At 41.6% G+C, this 23957-nt stretch overlaps 1 protein-coding gene across 3 annotated transcripts in view; it reads right to left on the bottom strand.

Moving 5' to 3' along the window:
* Positions 1–293: 293 nt before the first annotated feature.
* Positions 294–23957, bottom strand: part of ELOVL6 (ELOVL fatty acid elongase 6) — a 78223-nt gene continuing 54559 nt past the window's right edge. For all 3 annotated transcript variants that reach the window (XM_042796680.1, XM_042796679.1, XM_042796678.1), the window contains 2 exons: positions 4867–5018; positions 294–2928 (listed from right to left, as the gene is read on the bottom strand). In XM_042796680.1, the coding sequence (XP_042652614.1) occupies positions 2504–2928; positions 4867–5018 (577 nt within the window). In that variant the 3' untranslated portion in view covers positions 294–2503. The remainder of the gene's footprint in view (positions 2929–4866; positions 5019–23957) is intronic.

Here is a 23957-nt window from a genome sequence, read left to right as displayed (position 1 = left end):
CTGTTCAAAGCAGAGCAAAGCCTCCACTGACTTCACAGGGTCCAAGGTTTCTGCTCCAGGCACCGGACCACCGACAACCCCTCTTGCTTTATTTGAGAAACCTAAGACACACAGGACTGAGGGTCTAAATGGCACGATGGTGGGCTTCTACCAATGTTTCTCATCTAATTGCAGTCAACTTTAATTTTGCCTTTTCCACTCTTAACTGGTCTTCTTAACCTACTCCTTAGCCAGGGCAAAATTAAGCATGAGGAAAAAGGCTTATTCAGCATTATAATTATCTACTCCCAAGCTGTATAACAAAATGGTTTACACATTTAATTGGTTTTGTCTAATATTTCCACATATACAGTAGTCCTATTAATGAGTATCATAGCTTCATTACTGCATATCACATTTTGCTATTTGTCATGTACCATAAAATAACGTCAGCACATCAGTATCTTAAATAACACAAATGTAAACTCATTTTCTGGTTGTTATAATTATGACTTTAGCCTGCAAAGGCTTTTTGATTTGTAAGACCATTCACATAACATGGAATGTAACTTTATTTGTTTTTCTTTTGTATATAATGAGACACCGAAAGCCCTTGTCATCTCTTAACAGGATACTAAAGCAGCTCTGTTTCATGAATGACAGCACAATTAAAGCTAAAAATTATTATTAAAAAAAACCCTTTGTACTGTACAATCTCAAATTAAAGCAAGAAAGATAATGACAATCTTTTGCATTAGCCAGGAAATGTGATTCTCTGCCACTGGGCTTTTTTTTCTTGTTGACAATTCACAGAATGTGTATATGGGTGTAGTTATAGGTGTGTGTATATCCTATGCAGAACAGCAGTCCCTATTTTGTTGATCTAGTTCTTCTAATTGTTTAGTTAAACTACCTAACTGATACAATTTAGAATACTACATTAACACATTTAACATCAAGTTTACATACTTGCGTCTTTGAAATACTAGGAACTTTTACACATTTTATTTGGCTTTGTAAGAACTGGAATATCACAGATAATGCAATCTACTTGTCTTTGAAATAATATGGCTGTTCTCAACTAACTCTCTAAGGTTCAGAGTGAAACAGTTTCTCCTTATATCTGTATCTGACTTCAGAGAAGAAAGAGTGTCTTCTTAAGTGGTCAGTCTGATATTACAGTACAGATTCGGCAGGGAGAGAGAGATATATTTAATGAAGGGTAATTCTCTCCGGACTTTAGAGTTAAGCTGTTGCAGCAAAATTACTCCCTTTAGACTAATTTCTTCTATACAAATCTCAAGAAAAACCTATTCCAAGTATGTTTTGTAATAGTATCTCCACATGACCAGAGGAGGGCACTTTGAACACCTTTGCACTGCCCAGGAGGCAGATGCAGAAGCACAGTGTTACCCAATGTCGCGCAGTCCTGCCACCTCTTCCCACCCAGGCAGGCGTCCTTGTGTCCACCACAATACAGAAACCATTTTGTACCGCAGGGCTCTGTTCTGAAAACAGTGGGCAGATATATCACTCTCTTCTTGCTAACTAGGATTTCTTCCAATTTCCCCCATTTAATTCAGTGTCGCTGCAGATGAAATTAACGGATAATTCCTAAAAATCATGTGAGGGGAGTTGTCTCCCTCTCCTTCCTGAACAACCCTCTGCTATTAGCCCCTGGTAATTTAGCAAATATTGATTGATTTAACCCTCTATGACTTATCCTGCTGCAGAAATTCCTTGCCTTTAACTGAAAAATGCACTTGGAAAATGCACTCTCTGAGATATGTATTGCAATAGTGCATCTTTTCACATTAATCTCTTGTAGAAGTACTGCTCCTTTCTGCCTTCTGAGGGAGGCGACTCTTCATCCCAGATCTGCTCCCCCAGCAGAGTACATAGCGGAGAAATCAATCTCTTTTCCAGTCATGACCACAGTGTAGAGTTCAGCCGCTTTCCATGCTGGAAACATCCTCTTGGGTTTCATATTGGCTAAAGGTTTCAACCTTCTATGGAAAAGATTTTAATTTTGTAACCTTACTGTTACCATAGACAGATTTTTTTTTATCACCTCTCTGCTATGTTTTGTTCAAGTTTAACGTTGAAAAATTATTAGAAAGGATTTAGAAACTTTTTTTTTTTTTTTTAAATAAAAGTCTCTCCTCCTCCCTGGGGAAAAACACTGCTTATTTAATGTACTTTTTTTTACCCCTCAACATGATTCCTTTCCTCTTCTCTTTTTTCTTTCATTTTTTTTCTCTTCTTGCTTTTCTCCTTTCTTTTCTAGAGCAGACAGGTACAAGAAGGAAGTTGTCTTTCATCAGCAGTCCTTTGAGATAGAGTAGAATTCAGTGAGTCCTCACCATGATAGGATCATAAACTTACTGGGTTAAACCAAGCTAACTTTCCCTAAGCTGCCAAGTTTTAGCTGCACCATACATATATGTGTTTCCTTGTGCCATTTTCTTTTCTTATAATTTTGTTTTTCTTGATGACCCTGAGCTATGGCTTCTCATTTCTACCACTAGTCAACCTTCCTTTCTTTTCTGGTTTTGCCGATATAGGCCTCAAAGAAAAAATGGCAGAAGAGCACAAAGTAGCTGAGGTACATGAGAGAGGACCAGATGATGTTCTGCACGTGGGAATGGCACTGGCCCTGCTGCATCCAGGAGAAGACCAGGTAATTGATCACACAACCGATCAACATCTGAGTGATCTGTGACAACGTGATGAACATGGCAAACTTGCGTGAGACTCTGAAGCCAGCAGCCCGCAAGGCATAATAAGAGTACATAACGGCGTGTACTCCATAGTTCATGGTCATGAACCAGCCACCGCCAGCCACCATGTCCTTGTAGGAATACCAAGAATAAAGTAACACAGTAATGTGATGGTACCAGTGTAAGAAGATGAGCTTCTGTTTCCTAAGAATAATGAATATTGTATCACCTGCAACAAAACAAAAAGGTAAAAAAAAAATATTGAACAACTCCGTAATTATTGCCGTGCTCTCTTCCCTTGATGTTGCTATTTAGGAGCATGAAAAACCACCTCAGCTCTAGATCTGAGAGCCTGTCTGATCCAAGGATCAGCTTGGTTCCTAATCTCTATCCAGTCTTTGACAATCCAATGTATCCACATTTTCCTGTGTGGATAATTTGTCTGAAGACTCTATAGGTTTACTTGGTAGCCCTTTGCTACAAACAATCCGTGAAAGTCTGAGCTAAGGTAGGTGGATATATGTGTCTCATTTCTGACTGTGAGACTGTCCATTATATACTGTGACTAAAGACAAATTCAGCTTGACAGAGAGCAGAAAACCTGAAGAGGAAGCAGCACATTGTCCTCCAATTCAAATGCCTACCTGCAAACTGAACCTAGTTAAACTCAGTAGAGCTTTTTGAGGTACTATGCAAAAAGCTACTGCACATGCACCCTACAATACTGAAGGGTATGTAATTGCCAGAAAAAAAAAAAAATGCTTCTAGAAAGAAATTTGCTTTATGTTGAAATGCACAGCATTTTCTGCAAATTCATGTTGCTATTATAGAAAAAAAAAAATTATTCCCCTTTCTTGCTTTTTTCTTCCTTTTGCTTCTTGTGATTTCACTAAACATCTCAATTAGACATCTGTATATATGTATGCTATTTTTTTCTGTAGTTATAGATACACAGTTTCCAAAAAGATCCCTGAGATTTGAATCTAGGGACTTATTTCTACCTATACGTATCCCAGGAAATCCAAATCATGAATGTTAGTGATGGGTGGAACCAAAACTGCACTGCATTCACAAGGTCTGTAATAAGCTGTAATGCTACTGTTTACTTCATTAGCTGCAAGATGTTGACTCACATTTTAATAATTAATCATATATTCAATTTATTGTTGCTGTGCAGTTTTCCAATTTTAACAACTAAATTTCCATGGCCTTGCAGTAATTTAAGCAGCAGGAAACCATGGGATTCTGACACAGCAAGGCAACTAGTATCTGCCTCTTTCCGGTTTTTATGCTGATGAATTGCTGTCCTGTAATTTGCTGAATCCAATTCTCTGCTGAAAGTTAAAGACTTATTTTTGCTGTACACCTGAACCCAGTGAGTGCTGCAGCCCTTTGAGGTTTAGTTAGGACATCCTCCAAAATGAAAGCTGGAGGGCTACTAAATCGCTGCCTCCTATGTCCCATTAGAACAATCTTTTCTTGCACTAATGAGCCACGGGATGAGAACACACGCAGACTGACTATTAAGTTGGCTTTGGCATGTATATCATAAGTATCCTTAGCAAAATTAGCAAAAAAAATGGCTGGAGAGACAGGAGTTTATAAGAATCAGAACTGGAAAAGCTAAGGTTATTATGGGAAATTGGTTTCTATTTGGAGGAAGCTGACAGCTTTCAGTGTTTAGGGAGGAAGCACGTTACTATTCATAATTGTACGCCTACATGTGTATTTAAGGATGGATGCTGAAGAATGGAGGTAGAACCTGACTCAAAGCCTCTTCCTGACACAGCCACTGTAGCCCTCCCTTCACTCCTGTACCCACAGGGTGAGTGACTGCCGATTACGCTACTCGTATTTGCCTACGAGTAGCTAAGGAAGAGGTATGGGCCAGATTGCTCTTACAGCAACTGCCCTGTTGTGCATAATCACTTCAGTTTATACCTGGGCTGGGAATGGTCTCATTCAACTGCACACTGCTCTAACTTCAGCCAAGCTGGATTTAATCTCTAGAGACTAACACATGCAGAGTTTGTGGTTGGTTTTGTTTACTCAGTTTTTCTCAGACTAAAATGAGGTTTCAACAGCACTGAGACCTTTCTTGTGCTTCCTGCACAGACATTTCTGCTCTAAATATGCGTGGTGAGAGAAAGGGAGAGAGGATACTCACCTAGTTCGGGTGCTTTGCTTAGCACAAATGCATATGCCCAGAATTTGCTGACAGGTCCAATGTAAAAACTCTGGTCACACACTGACTGCTTCAGGCCTTTGGTCATCAAAATGTACAGCATATAAGCACCAGTTCGAACAGCACCGAATATACTTTAAAACAAAAAGAGAAAATGAAGAAAATTGAGTGGTCACTTGAAATCTACATGCCATCACTTCAAGTCATTATGAGAAAAAGGCCATAAATGTGCTGACATAATATGTTTGAGACAGCCTTAAAGCTGGAGTAACGGCTGGCTTCTAGGAAGTTATTCTGAACTCAGATTTGCAAACTGGACTGCAACTGTATCCCCTGATGAAAGCCTGGAATGGTAATGCCAATGTTTTTTATTTCATTACTACAGGAATGATCCTTCAGATTTCAGGAGCAGTGGGAGACATCTACTTCAGCTGAAAACAACACGCCGAGTTTTCATGATGACAGCTGGGAGACAAGAAATGAGTTGATAAAGAGCCATCGTCAACATAATCAGGACCAATTCCCTCTTCTGATTTCCTCAGAGTTTTCTCTTGTCTCTCCCTGTGTTTGTTACACCCATGGGAGCTCTGAGCACAGTCAAACCCAGGTAGGGCACACAGACTGTGATGGCGGGGTCTCAGTCAGGGCATGTGCTGACTTCATACTTCATCTCTTAACAGGTTGTTGCTAACAGTGGAATCGACTAGTGGAATTGAGTCAAAAACAGCAGATTCACGCTCATGTTGTCAAAGTGAGATGCAAAGTAACAGCGTTCTGTAAATGAGAAACATTGAGAGATTTGCAATGATATTAAACAGTGCAATTACAGAGGGGCTAGGTTCAGATAACAAAAGACATCCAGCTGATGTAAGGAACAAAGGCTTCTGTCTCAGCAGTGAGGACCTCTGCAGAAGGAATTGCTTCATTGTTTTAAGGCAAGAACATGCTTGCCCATTGTCTACCATTGTAGCTTGCTGGACCTTCAAAAGCTGTGCTGAATACCAGGTGAAACAAGCAGCTTTCAGAAAAATGGAGCAAAGAAAGACCCAATCTCCTTTGGGGCTGAGTATATTTTACTTGATGCCTACATCATATGTCCCTGTGCCTCTAGCCAGCTCCATCTTACCATCTTTGTCCTCTAACTTCTTTGTGACCTTGTCCTTCTCATAAATCCTCTGGTTCTTGCTCTGCCTTTGTGTCTTGTGTGACTATCACCTGGCAGTGAGCAAACCAAGCCACCTAAAATTGATATGTAGTCACATGTGGGCAATGCAAGCTACCATTTATGCAAAGTGTGTGAAATATGGAACAGTTCATCTGAAGTTACAGACTCACTGTTACTTGTCCTTGTCTTCTGAAGTCAGTATTCCTTAAAAAATGTCTACAGCCAGATGAGTCCTCTTGTGCTATGTGCAAATAAAAAACCATCCTGCTGTGGTACAGGTGTACTGAAGGAGCTTAGCTGAGTCTGCGTTTCCCATTAGCACTGCCCAGAGTAATGCACATGTTCCCAGGCTTAGGCAAGACAGCCGTTGCAGTCGCTCATGTTCATCCACCCCTGCATGCAGAAGAGATAGTGCAGTGTTCTTGGCACCTACGCAGCCCGTAGTGCATCCTCTCCGTGTAGGGTTGTTGTCTCCCAGAAATGCTCTCTCAGCATGCTTTTCTCGCGTCTTTCAGGGGTTGGTCCTTTGAACTCAGCAGAGAGTGCCAAAGCCTGCAGGAGGAGTTTTGAAATGAGGTGCAACTCGTTCTGTGTCTTCTCTCTGGCATTTAACACGTGCCCTTTTTTTTTTTTTTCTCAGGAGTTGCATTTCTCATTCCCAAGAAGACAGGAGATCCTGACAGAGATGTGATCTGATCACTTCCTGAGGCAGTAAACTCCTCAAGCTAGCCAGGGCAGGCTGCTGCTTGCTCCTGTGTTTTGGGTGGTGGCAAAACTGGGTGGAGGAAGATCAGGCAGAATATATAATGATACACTGGTTCTCCCATTAGCAAATACCTCAGTGCAGACATTAAAATGGGGGAAAAAAGGGAAATTTTAAATTATGAAATCAAATAGCTGCAAGCAAGATGCTCTTCTTTTACAGAAGCTGTATTGCTTTTCTAAAATATCATTTATTATTAAAGTTTTAAAACCAAAGAGAATTCTGTGCCATGAACACAAACTCAGATGAGAAGAGCACTTGTTTGAGCAACAGGCAAACGACTTAACTGTAAGTGATTGAGTATCAACACCCAGGGACTTAATGTGGACTGATAACAGAGTCAAACAGTATTTGCCCTGTGGGGATTACAGAGTTTCACTTTGCTGTCCTTGAGATTATAAAACACACACACACACACTCACACTCACATTCACACCGTCTACGGTGCTACATGGTGTGAGTTAGACTAATAATTCACAAGAGAAGGCTTTATAAATAAAGAGGATGGCAAACTGGAAGTTTCAATTCAACTACCTAGACAGATGCCACGAGCAGGTAGCTGCTTATGAGATGTGCTACATGCCAAAACACTGCCTTGCCACCAAGCACATGCCACCGGCAACAGAAAAAGATTTAATCCATGTCTGCAAACATGTCTTGGACCCAGAGAGCCAGGACTGCTTTTTATGCCCCTGCCGCTTAATCTTGTTTGTTCTGTAAGTTAAGATCAACCAACAAATTTCTATGTTGCAAAGACATGATGTGCAGCAGCGTGATGACATTGCTTACTCAATAAATCACTTCTGCTTCATTTTGTCCTCGTCCTGCTCTCTGCTGTAGCTTTTGTGAGGTATTGAAATGAACTGCTTACCAAAGCAGTCTGTCTGGTGGGAATCATCCGCAGGGATTTTAGAAATAAGGTAGCAGTGAATTACTGTACAATTACAGCTTTTTGCAACTAGAGAGACTGATCAGAAACAAACTGTACCAGCTAATGCAGCTTTTTCCTCTATTCAGACTCAAAATGTCCTACATTCTCCTCTCTTCAGGCAGTGACTTCTCTGGTAGATTAACAAATACCCAACTGATATTTTATTGTCCGTAATATGATCAAAATGTGTCCATGAGTAAAATAAAAAGTAATAGTTGCCCCTCACAAACTTGTTTTCAAATGAGGGCCTCAAAACACATCCCATGCATGGGTTAGGCGCAGCATTAAGTAGACAAACTGAGGGCTGGGGAGCTAGCTGATGGGAAGACAAAGCAGGTGTTAGTGGCTGAAGCCTATTCCTGCTTTCTGTTCCCTCCATCCTACTTACCAGGAGGGAGTGAAGTACTTGTTTCTCAAAAGCCTGAGAGGGCAGCAGGTAGCTCAAGACTTCAGTTCAACCTCAGCTGCCATTGTAGCAGGCTCAGCTCCTCCTTGCAGCAAGGAGGACACTGCCCTTTTTTGCTAGGGCTGCTTTCAGTGCTGATTCATCACTGCACTTGGCTCCCGACACCTCTGGACATCCCAGTCCAGGGTTAACACTGCAGACTTGAGCAGGGAATGTGGCTTCCACATACAAAAAAAAAAAAAAAGTAAATTTCAAAGTTCAGCATGGAATATAGCAATATTTCCTAAAGGATTTTAGTGCTGTGACAATCACAGAGAGGAAGTTCTCTGCTCTGGTTTGTGTCTTAAAAAAACCCTTCAACCAAACACACAATGCAGACTGTACCTGCAGAACTAGGCAAAGATGGTATTGAAGGGGCTAAAAGTCTTGACTATGGCTAAGATGAATGTAAAGTATGTTAGCTACAAGCTACATGTCAAAAGTGGAGTGTCTTTGTTTTTGAAAGCATGCCATTCTGCACACCCAGCACCAGCAGAGAGCAGCAGGGAGCCCGCAACCAGCAAGACCCATCCGTGCTGCGTAAAATTCAGGGCTGGCTGGGACTTCAAGCAGAGCCCTCCTCACCCAGGCCCACAGGCTGTTCAACATGGCCCAAACCACAGGCGCCCAGCTGGTGTAACCAGTCTCCGAGGTGTGGGACTACCCTGTGCCGTGGGTGTGCTGGGCTAGTCCGGCAGCAAGCCAGCCAGGCACCCAGCTGGAGCTCCCACGGGTCCGGCTCCAGCTCTTGGCCTGGGGAGCTGGAGGAGAGAAGAAATCTTAATTCTGCCCCGACCCACAGGTGAGGCTGTGCCCTGGGGAGCAGGGGGAGGTGATAGAGAGCGTGTGGTCCTCCTCTGTGAAACCCACATCCAACAGACAGTGGTGCTGGGAGAGCAGCCGAGATCACCTTACACGTGGGGTCACAGCCCACCCTCAGACTGCAGCTGGCTTGTACCGTAATGGTGAGAAAAAAGGGGAAGCAGGTTTTTTGGTTGTTTTGTGGGGTTTTTTTCCTTCATTTTTGCATGGAAAAGATTTACAGAGGAAGCACTCTGAATTCGAAATAAATGTTTAAAGGTCAGCACGTGAAGAACACGGAGCTTCCTACACCTTCCTTCATGACAAATCAAACTGCGTTCACCTTTCCATTCTGTTCAGCAGGAATATTTCAGTGGTCATATCAAGTTTCCCTTCTGCTGCTGAAGAGCTGGTCTCTTAACACAATAAAATGGCCTTTCTGTGCTCTTCTCATTTAAAACCCACAGTCGTCAGAAAAGAGAAACAAGTTGTGCTGTTAATGCTGTGGCACAGGAGCGTGGGATGCACAGCGACTCCTCGGTCTGACAGGTCAGAGAGCATGCCTAGAGAACGCAGTTACTGTAAAAGGGCAACAGAATATTTCTGTGCTTAGTCAAGCAACAGAAAACATGTAAAATACAAACAGATACTGGAAAATACACAGAGAAAGCATCTATAAGAGAAACAACTCTCTGAACTAAGTTTCTTGAAAAGAAATGCAGCTAAAGCCACCTTCATCAGACAGCTCTGAACTCCCCAAGAGGGCAGTTACCCCCAAATTAATAAAGAAACTAAGAAACTCTTGGTATTATCAAGCAGCATGTACTGAGGTGGGTACATCTCCATGTGAAGGAGCACCTCACATCTTTTGGCCATTTGCTCTTTGATTAATTCCTAAAAATAATTTTGTAACAAATCAGTTTTGCAACATGACTGGTAGGTTTGTTTTGTAGCTTTTTGGAATATTTATAGTTTTTCTTCTTCACCTGGTAAGGGTGAGCTTCTTCCAAATCACTCTTACCTTCTGCAGTCTTGTGAAATGTGGTCCCAGAGTACCAGTCCATGAATGATACACACCAAGTGGATGACAAAGCAGGGACAGAGCTAGGTGACAGCTTTCTTAAGAAACTGGTAAGATTTTGTTGCTGGAAATTAAACTGTTTGTAGAAGATGTCTATCTGTCTCCCATAAAACCCTGCTTCCGCCATGTGAGAAGGAACAGAAGTTTTGGCTGACTCAAAAACCAGAGACACCTCCAGAGGATGCAAGCAAGCATTGAAAGGACTGCTTGCCTTGCAAACCAGCAGAGGGAAGGTTTTTTTCCAAGCTTGCCACAGAATTATTTTTTCCTAGGTGACTTCAGATAAAGTTTGGAGACCAGTGCTGGGAAATGGCCCTTTCCAGGGAAGAAGCACACAAGGACAGGTCTTACCTAGCAAAGAGGGCAGGAGTTCTGGCAACATGTATTTGTACGGCGACTGCACACTATAGATCCAGCTGTATTATAAGAAGTTATACCTAAACTATTATCTGTGTAAATAGGTGAGGTAGTCAGATCACAGTGTGCTTGCTGCTTTGCTACTGCTGTGGTGATTATACTATCAAACCAGTGGGAAAGATGGAAGATTTAATGAACTGTTGGCCTGCTCCCAAGCTAAAAGCTGTGCTTACATTTTGCAGTGGCTTCAGGTCCCACAGGAGCAGAGTACTCTGGGGAATTGCTAACCTTTGTGTCAAAATGAGAAGACAGTCAAACAAAATTTTAGTAGCTAAATCAGGAGATTTATGGGAGTTTACTCTCATAATCATAGAATCATGGAATGGTTTGGGTTGGAAGGGACCTTAAAGATCATCTAGTTCCAACCCTCCTGCCACGGGACCAGGGTGCTCCCAGCCCCGTCCAACCTGGCCTTGAACCCTTCCAGGGAGGGGGCAGCCACAGCTGCTCTGGGCACCCTGGGCCAGCGCCTCACCCTCCGCACAGGGAAGAATTTCTTCCTTATATCTAATCTAAATCTACCCTCTTTCAGTTTAAAGCCATTACCCCTTATGCTATCCTTACACCCCCTGATAAAGAGTCCCTCTCCACCTTTCCTGTAGCTCCCTTTAAGCACTGGGAGGCCGCTATAAGGTCTCCACAGAGCCTTCTCTTCTCCAGTCTGAATAACCCCAACTCTCTCAGCCTGGCCTCACAGGGGAGCTGCTCCAGCCCCCTGAGCATCTTCGTGGCCTCCTCTGGAACCCTTCAAGCAGGTCCATGTCCTTCTTACTTTGGGGACCCCAGAGCTGGACACAGCACTGCAGGGGGGGTCTCACCAGAGCGGTGTAGAGGCGGAGAATCCCCTCCCTTGACCTGCTGGCCACGTCTCTTGATGCAGCCCAAGATACAGTTGGCTTTCTGGGCTGCAAGTGCACATTGCTGGCTCATAGTCAGTTTTCCATCCACTACTACCCCCAAGTCCTTCTCTGCAGGGCTGCTCTCAATACACTTATCACGCAGCCTGTATTTGTCCTTGAGATTGCCCAGACACATGTGCAGAACCTTGCCCTTGGCCTTGTTGTCCTTCACTAGGTTCACACAGGCCCACCTCTCAAGCCTGTCCAGGTCTCTCTAGATGGCATCTCTTCTCTCCAGAGTGTCCACCACACGACACAGCTTGGCAACCTTGTTGAGGGTGTACTCAAACCCACAGCTGTAAAAAAATCCAATAATCTGAACAAAAAATATGAAACTGCTTTTTTTTTTCCAGTTCTCCCAGTGTATAGCTGCAGTGGGTAGTTTCTTCTTAAAGATGAGCCAAAATGAAAGGGAATGTCCAGGTTCAAGTAGTTATCTGTGTGGTGTCAAATGAGGAAAGGATATTAGGGTCTGGTTTCTGTTGACCAGAATTATGGACCAACAGCCTACTGACTTTTACTGGTGCCTGGGTGCTTATTTAAAACCTATTGTTCCAAATCATTGACTGGGTAGATATGTCAGACTGTTTCAAGGCTGGGAGAAGAATTAAAACTATGAAAGTAGCCTCCTCAAGAGCCTGCCCAACAGAGACAGCATTCATTCCACCGCAGGGAGAGGACTGGCGAGACCTGCCATCACACACCAACCTTCCAGCATACGGAAGCAAAGTGGGAGTGAGAAATATGTTTCCTGGCTAATTACATTTCCTTAAACTTAAGAGTCCAGGGGCACATGGTTACAGGGTATCACAGAAAGCAGATGTGCGTCCTGCTGGCCCCCTTTCTGAAGGGGTGGACTTGTGCAGGAACATAGCAAAGGAGCAGTGCTACCCACCAGAATTTGCAATTGCTTTGCTTTGCTTTTTGACAACCAAGTTGCTCTGGGGTGTTTGTGGATCAGCTAGATTTCATTGCAGCTGTTCCTCCCCTTGTTTTTTTTTTTTTTTTTTTTTTTTGTTTGTTTGTTTTTTTTTTTGTTTTTGTTTTTGTTTTGTTTTTTGTTTTTTGTTTTTTTTAATGAATCACCTCTTAACTATTTTTGTGGAGTTTTTTCCAATGATGTGCACATTCATCCACAGCAGGCCACTTTTGCAGGGGAGAGGAGCAGTACTACTTTCACTGAGCAACATGCAATATGTGATGTACAATATTAAAAATAAGTTGGATTTTCCAGATGGAATAAATTCTTCAAAAGAGAGGAGGAATTAATTAAGCCTATGACAATTCTAATATATAGTTTCACTAAAAGGTTGTCAGACTACCAAAAATGTTATCACAGATGTGACTCCTGTCTTAGTTTGCCTTGATTGTATTCAAATGCAGTTCCATAGAATTCTGGATCTTCTTGTATCTAAACGGGTGTAGAAACATAAGATTGCCTTAGGCTTACATTTGATTGCAAAACCATTATATTTTTACCGCACAGTGATAAACCATACACCAAGAAACTGATCATTAAGTACAAACGAAATGTGGGCAATGACTGGAAGACATCATTTGGCTGTTGTTCAGTGACCTACATGGAACTAATGATTCTTATGTTGATCTCAAGGAGTTAATGAGAGCTGTGGCTAAGTCAGTGCAATATGACATGTCCTCTAATCTCACAGAAAAGCGGCATGGAAAAGGATCTGGCACCCAACATCCTAAATGGTCAATGTGACACAAGGACAGCCTATATGAAATATTCATATATATTAATAACTGACTAGAAGAACCAGCTTTGTAAGTCTGCACCTGGTTATTAAAAATATTTTGCTAGGTTTGTGGAACTAATCATTACAAATTAAATGAATCAGTCTCTTGGTCAGTGAAGGATACACAGCAGTGGTATTCCTCTAAGTGATAAAGTTTGAAAAAGCATAGTACTGACTACAGATTTGGTCTCTCTCAACTCTAAATGTAACGTTTATGAAGCATTTTACAAGCATTTAAAAGAGAGGACTTCCTAATAGTGAGTTACCTTGAAATCCTAGAGAGACACTTGTTCAAATTACAGCTGATGAACTTAGCCCAACTGTTATTTTTATAAGAAATGTCAACGAAAATTAATGTAATTAAGCTGTTGTTTCATCACCCTTCAACATTTCTGAAATGGTTTCAAGCAGCGCCAAGGTTAGTGATGGAAAGAGGGAGACCCGATCCTGCAGAAAGACTGCTGTTATAAAACACTTGTAAAGCACTTCCCTGTTTTACCTCCTAGAACTGATCGAAGTACCTCCCTGGAAGATCCTGTTTCCTCACTGAATTCATCACTCCATCACTTGTGATGAAAAGGACATCTCCATTCTCTCCACAGAGCAGACCTTCCTGTTGATGTACCAGAATTTTGGTCTTGTCTGCTTTCCCACAGCCAAGTGACCTACCACCTTTGGCTTGGGCTGTCCCAGAATTACCAGCACCTTAACAATATTCAGGCCAGCAACTGCTTTATGTCAGATGTCTCTGTGTGAAGAACTGCTAAGTACAAAGCTGTTTGTAAGTTGGGGTCTCTTCAGGTTCAGACCTAACTTCTTTCAGACTACTTCTATCCTTGTTGGCATCTCCAAGACCCTTAGTGTTGTATTTGTGAGTATTTCAGTCCTTAATGGCCTTTACTCTTGTGACAGCCTTGTAAGGTGGCTAAGTCTAAGACCCATTTCAAAGACAGAGAGGTGAGGCAGATGGAAATTTAAGTGTCCTATCAAAAATCTGTGTCTGAGCCAGGATGAGAAATGATGTGCAACATCACGAGTTGCGGTCCAGTGCCCTGCCCATGAGGTCTGTTTGATGTAAGCAGAAAGAGGTCTGACCTCATTCTGTATCAGTGAAAACAGTAGTATTAAATTGACAGTAAACACACTCCAGTAGGAGGAATTTTCTTCAGAGAGTCCTTTGACATGCTATAGATTTTCTTTTCACTTTTTAAAGTTACTCTCTAAACCTTCAAGTCCCAAACACTCCATCTTAATTACCCAAGGTACACCTATATCTTTAATGATAAATAGTTTATAGACATAAAAGCTGTTGTTACACCTCTTAACATCACATTTTAATTGTCTGCACACCTGATATTTTGACAGCATGCTTTCATGATGCACAGAGAGATACGGTGCAAGTTTACAAAGCTGTGCTATCCTAGAAATACAATCAGCTGAAAACTTCCTGACCTAGCCAGAAGAGCAGATAAGAGCAAGACGTGCCTTCCACAGACTCAGGTCAGACTTCTGCTTTCCTTCTGTTTTCCCTTAACATATTGGGCACATAGCAGGGTGGATTTGGCCTGACACAGCTGGAAACAAGCCACAGAGAATGTGAACCTACAGACTGAGTTTTCAGAGCATCCCCATGTCTATCTCTCCCTGCACTGTCCCACCCCTTGAATTTGTGTAGGACCAGACTCCAGCAGCTGACCTTGCCATAGGAGAAAAAATCTCGTTTCATCTCCCTCATGGAATTTTTCTAGTTGTTCCAACTATTGTAGTTGTTTTGTATTAATGCTCCATGCTGATCCTGTTACTCGGACCAGTGAACTCCAGAAGAAAATCAGGTATGGATCAGAAGCCATGGTAGGGGGTGCCTAACCCCTTGTGACACGGGCAGGTACAAAAACCATGCTAATGAAGTGGAAAATTCATTGCTAATTTTATTAAAAACTGTTTTTTTCTTTACTAATGCCCTCAGTTGACAAAACTACAAAAATGTGGGTTTTAATCCCACTCAGCAGCAACTGCTTCTGTGGGAAGCTAATTTGAAAAGTCTTCAATCTACCAGTCTTTGAAGAAAAAGCCTGAAGACATGCCCAGTGAGTCAACCACAGACAAAACCAGAACCCTAAATTCTCACTGTCAAACAAAAAAATCTCATTATTTGAAAGACATTCTTGCAGAGGACTGTAATGCCTGTTTTTTGTATGTTTGTGATTTAGGACTATCACAGTGTTACTGTGCACCTAAACTGAACTCCTTTCTGCTCTATATTGTTTGCATTTCACTGGAAAAAAAAGTCACACTGGTTATCATTTTCCCATATTTGCCTTTAGGAAAACTAACTTTGGGCACAGATGTGAAAACATGTTACTGAGTCTTCTCTGGTGCTGATGAACTACGCTAGCTATTTACATGCTCATTCCGTCTATGACAATTTTAGTGTAAAACTGTAAAATCAGAGAAGGAGGTTTGTGCTACCATATTTTACCCCTTTGTAACTGTGTTTAGACAAACATGTGCTCACTTACCACAATTCAGTTGCTAGCAGGTAACTGAAAGCACAGTAACTCCTTTGTACCTGTGTCCTCCAAGGCCTAGCCTATTGATAAAATTATTTCGGGAGAACAAGAAAAAATTATGGAAAAAGAGCCTTGGTCCCATGATATACCTTTTTCTTATGGTAATGGAACACCTTTAAAAGCACATTTTCAAAAATTAATAAAACAACCATTTAAGAGCACTTATGTTAATCTCATTTTTTAAAAAGAACACAGAACTCATCCTCTTCAGCCCACGTGTCTGAAAGGCCATAAGGTATCGATATTCTTCATAATGACTAAATTAGTGTAATTAAGAGCACAATTTTCAGAAATGTGTTAGACTAAGAAATGTTTTTAGCTTCTCAAACTCCCTGAAAGCTTGAAATGACTAATGCTTTTGTTCCTCCTTGCAATTTTACCTCTCCAGCTGAGGGAATGCATTATTTGAAAATGTTCATTTTCTTTGAGGAGGTACACACGGTAAGTAGAGATGGGCACTCTCTGAGGTGCTCCTCTGCTCTGGGCTCCTGGCTCCACAATCCCACGGTGAGCTCCACCGGTCCCCCCGCGCTGGAGCTGCTCCATCACCACTCACCTCACGGGCAGGCGGCTGCCTCCACCTCCCCACCTGTGCTGATTTGGCCGGCTGCATGGCTGTGCTGTTTGACTTGATGCAATTCAAATAGTCTCTCCTCCACTTTTTTTTTTTTTTTTTTTAATGACATGATTTCATTGCTCTCAGTCACATCGGGGAAAACAAAGACCAGGGAAGGCAGGAGTGTTTCCAGCCAGCCTTGGCACTACCGAGTTCAAAACGTGGCACTGTGCTCTGAGCAGCTACTCAGCTCTGGGAAGCCATTAAAAAGGTATTTAAGACACGGGTTTGCATCCCTGCTGGATCTTGCTTCAAATATGGCTCCTTAGAGGGCGACAGAAAATCCATGACTCAGAAGCTTGGAAATATGCTTAGGCTACCTATAGTCGAGAATGCAGCAGGAACTGTACCAATGCTGTATTAAGTACCATTACCATTATACGCACTTGTTACGTATTCTCGCTATGTAGTCCATTGCTCTGAATAACAGAATTAGGTGCCTCCAAAACATACTTACACAAATAGTTACCATCTGTGCAAAGGCATGAGAACACCATGAATTTAACAAGCCCCAACAGAAAACCTTCCTTCTAATGTCTTGCTGCCCAGCTGCTCCTCAGCCTCTCCCCCTGCCCATCTCCTGCCCAGGAAGGGGAACAGATGGGTCTTGCAGCTCACCCACAGAGTCCCACCTTGCCCTCCTTGAAGGTGATGGAGTCTCACTCAGGGTGGAGTCCGAGTATTGGTGAAAAGGGGGAGATGAGGAATAACACATGCTTTTTTCAGTGTGGCGCTCATTTACCCTAAAACCTGGTGGTCAGCAGTACTAGAAGTGTTTTATAATGGGGTGCTCTAGCTTTCAATACCGTCTGTGTGAGCAAACACTGTGCTGATCTTTGCAGTTTTTATCACTCTCTTTGGCAGAAGACTTTTCTTTGCATAAGTTCATGCATACTTTGAGGTTTGGGTTTAGTCCTATCAAAATCCTAAAGTAAAATTTGAGAAAATTCCCCTTTCATCTCTAAAAAAGACCCCCATCACTGAACCAAATACACAAGCCCTGCTTTCCCGACCTTTCTACTGTATCTGATCCAGATGTCTCTCGAGCAAGTTTTTCAATGCAAATCATTTGAGTTTTCTGTCAGGACCAAAACCTGAAGCCAGGGCAGTTCAGAGTGATTTAAAAATTGTGCAAATATTTTATATGGCTTTAAAAAATAATATATCATTTGTGTAGGTTTATATACCCATAAGCATATGCATACATGCCTGGGCGGTTATTAGTTTCCCATGTGATAAATTTTGGGGAGGGAAATGAGGTATATTAAGGTGACAGCTTGCTCTGTGGTTTTCAAGTGAGGGCAGATACTGTGCTCCTTGCATCAGTCTTTTTTTCTCCTTGGCCATAAATCCCTCGATGTGAAGCCACTCCCTTCAGCCCTTCCCTCTTGTCAGCAGATTTCCTAGTCACAACTCACCTGGCTCCTCAAACCATTTCTTTGTCCTTTTTATTGACAAAACTGGAAAGAAAACCAGGCTTATTTCTCTCCCTCTCCAGGGACCTCATTAAGCATACCCAAACAGTGACATCTCTGCAGGGCTCTGGATCAATGGACACTGTCATCTGGAGATTTTAATCACATTAACACGACAGCACAGTAAAATCCATCTGATTCTCTCTTGCTAAAGTGGCAAGCTCAACACGCCTGCCAATTGCTGCAACTACTAATCGGAAGTCTTATTTATGTGTGGATAAAAATCAATCTACCACAGCTACCACCTTCCAGTCCCTCCTCACGGAGTCTGAATTCCCTCTCCAGGAAATTCAGTTTGATCCCCAAGACCTGCCTTCTTTATGATTGGTATTAGCTATATTCAGACAATCCCTAAGAGCAGAGTACAGAAATAATCAATAAAGTGAAGCTCCGTAAGCTGGTGGAAGAACCTGCATCGTTTATAAAGCATAGCAGAAAAACAAATGCCAGGGCTAGATTCCTACAGGTAGTCTTTGGAACAGAGGAGAAGATAATTGGTGGAGGTAAAAAGGGTTATACGTGCATGGAGAGACTTACACAGAGCTCATGGTGGCTATACAATACCCATTGGGTTTTGGTAGGGATAAACAAGGAGCAATGGTCAGGCTGAAGGGCAGTTGCACTCAATCATTACCCTAGGAACATGAGAGAATAGCATAAGTTGCTTACAGGGACACCCATGTAACTATATACTGCTGAAAAACATGGAACTGTTTTTTTTCAATGAGCGAAAAATAATTTTTCAGCTCTACCCATGCATCCCTGCATCTCATCTGACTTCTAAAGAATCTGTTACAAACTAATCAATAGTAATTACCTATCATCCAGTCTTGCCTTCCTCAGTGTGCTGTTACTTGACACTGCTCCCTGATTATCTGGCACCTGAAGGGTAGGAACTTGCAGGAACAATATTTCTTGATGAAAGCTGTTATTTCTTGAGCAATAACTCACTCTTCCATCACTAAATAATAATTGGACTTCCATTGTAGCTGAAGATCCCTGGCACCCTGTGAAGACTGTATACTCAGTGAGATGGTTTTCTATCGAGAAACATTTCCTAGTTCTTAGATATTTATTTCAGCAAGTTTGGACTGTGGCTAAATTACTAAAAAGAAAAAAAAAATCAATTTTCAATTTAAGCCGTGTGTTTGGTGCAAAATCTCATAAGAATTAAGGTATCCATCTCAGGATTTCTAAAGTAGCCCATGAGGATTCATAAGCACAGTGTACCTCTTAAGCAGTCCTTAATGAATGCTTCAGGGGCATTTGCACTTGTTCTTGTGTCGTTACTGAAATTATTCTCAGTATCCAACATTATCTCAAGAAAATTTTAGAATAACTGTAATAGTGCAGTGATTTAAATGATAATCTGAAAAAAGTGACATATCTATTCCTGCAGGATAAATTAAAGATACTTACAGGATCAAATGTATCAAGTTGGTAGACTAATTGTCATGTATAGCATTGAAATGTATGTATTTAGGAGTTTGAAATTATCCTAGGCAAATAAAGCCAAAAAGTAATAAAGTAAAAGATTTAGCAGAGAATCAAGTCAACCAATAGAACTAGCCATCACTAAATCTGTAGAACAGGAAGATAACAAAGTAAGCAAAATCTAAGATACAGGAAAAGACTAGCATTTGACAGAATAAAGAAGGCTTAAAGAAGCTAAAAGTTATAATACAGCTGTAATGAGCTGCTCAGATCCATAAATTTAATGGCAATTGCAGGCCTGGAACCATTGATCTTCCTTTTTCACTCTGTCCTCCCCAGGGCAGCACTCCTGCCAGCACCTACAGAAATTCAGATCTCTGGGATTCGCCCACAATTGGTAAATAATAAACATATCTTGTTTATTCAGCAACCTAGGGAAGATGCCGAATGGTACGAGCACAGGGATGCGCGTTTGTTTAGGAGAAGTTAAACTCGTCACAAAATGGTGACTTGGCCAAACCACAGCTCAAGAGCCGTACGCAGCCCTGCATGCGTGCACCGCTCGGTTTGGCGGTGTTTATTAACACGCTTGTCTGCAGACGCAGCGTTGGATTTGATGGGTCATGCAAGTTAACGCCTCTTAGTGTTTTATTCCCACCATCTCCAACAAGCACAAGCTGTCGGGGACTCAGAGGAAAATACATGGAGATTTCTGTTCCCCAGGGATTTCTGCATGGGGGAGGACCTTTTACCAGGCACACAAGCCAAGTACTGAGGCTGAGTAAAATACAGAAGTGCCACCCCAGGGGAACAGATGAGAGGTTTGATTTCTTTTGAATGAATTATCTACTTTCTCTCTACTATAGTTCCATTCTTAAGCCACCAGACAGATGTTCTTTATTTCTCAAATACACTTTTCAGTCTGCTCCCCATTTAAAATGAAGAGGAAAAATCTCACTCCCAGGAGGCTCTGATTCGAGTACAACATTCATGCTCAGTGGTGGCCTGCGAGGGCTCCCATGGGCTGGGGCAGGGTGATCTCATGAGAAAGGTGTAATTCAAGGTGACAAACTGTGTGTCAGCACTCTCACTGATTGTGAGAGTGGGGAGGGAATGGAGGCAAAATGAGCGCAGCAGCCACTTCCCAAATAATGCACTGAATTCATTTTGTTAAAATGTTCAGTTTTCCAGCAATAAAGACAAACAAGCAAGCAAGCAGTCAGAGAAAACAAGTTTTTAAATAAAGGAGGCCCAGCTTAGCACTGAAAAGAAAAGATTTTCACAGGAAATTTTAGCCAGTCTTATCCATATCTCCTCTAAAGTAGCATCAGCCAGGTCTCACAGTGAATCCTGGTTTACTTTTAATTAGGCCTGATTAGGTAAAAACAGTAAAACCAGATAACATCCAGAATTACTTTGATGGACACAACAGACTCCAAAGCAGTAGAAGCAGAATGAATGAAGAGGTTAGATTTCAGAAGAGGATGGGCACACCATTTTGTCACATGGCATCAACTACAATTCTGGGAATAAAGTTATTTGTCATGGGATGCTCTTCTTACTTAGAATAAATAAGGTACATATTGGAGATACATCTTCACAGTACATTATTGTGCTTGGTCTATATATTTTTACCACTTCTACACTGTTTTTTTTTAATGCAGCTAGCATTTGTTTCGCCATGTATTAATTCACCCTACATAGCACTGTTTGTATTTCCCTACTGGGATTACAGTTCATCTTACAGTCAAGAAATTTTTCTTCTTAAACTGTTAAGTCTCAGTCAAGGGATTTTTGTCTTCTCTCCAATCATTTTGAACTCCTGCTGTTCACCCAACTTTCAACTTTTGTTCCAAAATGGTAATTAAATGATGTTTCCAATATCTGTTATGTAAGAAAATTAGGTAAGTACATCAAGATGAACACAGTCCCATAGAAATAAATTGTTCAGTAGGTATGTATTAAGCATTTTACTAATCTGGGTTCTGAGAAATGGCCAACTGAGAATATGCATTAATGCTTTACCAATATAGTGACTGTTTCAAATGGAATTAACTTGCTTTTAAATTTATAAGAGAGAAGATTACTAATTCACCTTAAATGCTGCTTATTAATTTTAATGTTATTTGGCAAATATTGCTCTTTTCAGTAATTAATTTTCTCTTTGAATGTACTGTCAGGACCTTTATAATATTTTGGAGTATTTTAAGATTTTGATGGGTTGCTCAGCAACATATGAAGTTGGGTTATGTTTTAATCTCCATGGCAAGTATCTGGGAATGGCAGCTCTTGAGATAGGACGTAAATTTGAATCCCTTTTCATCAATTTTCCTAATAATGTTATGGTTGTGTGGTTTGGCTAGGCAAAGAGAAATCCCTCCTCACTGCACCAGTCATGGGCAGGCTTAGCCTCTGTCTACAGATGACTGCATCACACTGGATATTTTAGATTCTTCGTCTTCTGTACTGATGCGAAAGTATTCCCTAGGGAAGACAACCTTTTACTATTATTAGATACTGTCTTGACCCTGAGACTTCTGTTGGTAGACCCTTAAGGATGGAGAGCAGGTGAAAACAGTGCCATGCTGTTGTCTTGTGTGAAGACAAGGCGATCAAATACGTGTTTAATCTCCTTGATAGCGATGCTACCCTTACACAGACTCTACGGCCTACAAAAGGAATTACAAAAATCCAGCTGAGAAGTAATAGAAACTTGAATTAATGACTTCATATCCTTCTGTGAGAGTCTTGGTCGCAGCTTTGCTGATTCCCAGAGATGCCAGCACGACACTTTTGAATTACTTCAAGTAAAAAACGCAATGAATGACCCTAACTTTATGTTCAAAGTGGCATGAACATAAAACTGGCAACTCAGATTTTATGTGGTTTTGCAGATTTTTAACCCCATGAAATATTCAGAAATGCAGAGCTGACTGTCACTTTGATGTGTAGGTGAATCAGCAACATTTTCCTTGGGGTCTTATGAGACCAAAAAATGAACTTTTGTGTCAGCTTCCTAACAGTGGGTTCCCATTGACAGGGAGCAACATCAAGCTGCTCCCCCAGGACCTCAGTACCTAACCAGGTTGGGCGAAAACACTTAATTAAAGTGTAGGAAACAAAACAAAACAGAAAACTGAAAACATTTCAGACAAGATTAAACCTTCAGTGCTTGAAACAAGTCAATAAATCTGCTGCAGAGAAAATAAACCCAACCCAACAACCCAAGAAAAATATCCTGAACTAACTTCTCAGCAAAGTATTTCAGAAGATCATGTTTCCGAGTGAAAAGCAAGGTTTACTGTCGTTGCTCCTACAAAAGTTTTCACTGAGAAGTCGTAACCTTATTTCAGAGACAAAAAGTTCAAAATTAGCCAATGCTTCCAAAGGGAAATAAAGCTGCTTTTCTGCCTCAGAAATCCTGCTGGCTGTCAGTGTTGACACAAAACCCACTCTTGACCGAGCTCCCGCATGCTCAGCAAGCTCAGTAGGGTGGTGTAGTTGTTCTGTTTATTTATAAGCGTGGCAAGTTTCCTACCATAGCTGCTACCGCATTTAAATGATCTTGGCAAGAGCGAGGCGTACAGGATACACTCTGAAGAAGGACTATGTCATTGCCTGGCAGGCAATTTCCCTTTTTTTAAAGCCCAAAACACATCTTTGCAGCCTCTGCTAAGTGTTACTATTTCTGAGGATGTCTGAAGCAGGTAAAATGGTAGGAATGCTGGAAGGGAGATAAACAAGGACTCTGGAAAAAAAGCCTCACACTGACCTTGAGGCAGAATACTGAGGTCTCTCCAGGCAGGCTTTTCTTCCTCGGTAGAACCACTCGCAACAGACAAATACCTTATTTAGAATTTTTGCAAGGTATCATAAAAGTCATAGCATTTTAGCATCCCAGAAAGCCAAAGAGGAAGTCTTTTTAAAGTTCAGGAGAGATTTCCTGGATCCATAGTAAGTCTACAGGCAGAACACTGGTATCTAAATCTATCTGAATTGACCTTCAGAGGAAGCAGAAATGTCTTTGAGGCCAAGCATATGTAAATGAAACACCTAGTTATGCGAGAAGCTAAAAAAAAAAAAAAGATCTAATTTACTCAGAAAGTTTACAGCATTCAAAGTCTAGTGCAGCTTGCCAAGAGAGTCAGTAAGGCTGGGAGTGGCCAATGGTCCTAGAAAGGACAGTGATGGTGAAACACCAGGAAACAGATGTTCCAGTTAACAGTTTTATAAGAACTCTTCATCTCAGGTTTTAATGATTATTCTGCATTTTCTTTGTCTTCCAGTCAAGAAGTCAAGGGGTTTTGTGCTTGGCTTGGTTTTATATGGGATTTCATATTCCTATGCAAGCTACAGAGGTTTCATGCTCCATCTTACTGCAAACATGTTGCATCGTTTCTCCTCTTCCCTACTTTACTCTTCTGCATACTATTCAGCACCTCAGAAGAGCAAAACTTTCTAAGCACAGCCATAGAATTGTTATAATCAATTGGTCCCCACTAGCAAACCCAGCAGCTTAAATGCTCAGCGCACCAGTGTAGCCCAAACATCTCACGCCCTTGCTCATCCCTCCCCTCTCCACCCTACTCTCTCATTTCCCGATGTGCAGAGGAAAGGGCGAGTTCTGCAGTGCTTGGCGAACACTTGTCCCCCGAATGGTGCTATTCATCTGAGCCGGTGGAGGAACCAAACCCTGCCGTGATGAATCCCTCCCCAGCT

Source organism: Tyto alba, unplaced genomic scaffold (genome assembly GCF_018691265.1).
Source record: "Tyto alba isolate M040663 unplaced genomic scaffold, T.alba_DEE_v4.0 Super-Scaffold_23, whole genome shotgun sequence".
Lineage (NCBI taxonomy): Eukaryota > Metazoa > Chordata > Aves > Strigiformes > Tytonidae > Tyto > Tyto alba.
Note: the sequence above shows the minus strand (reverse complement) of the source record. Positions and strands in the feature narration are given on the sequence as shown.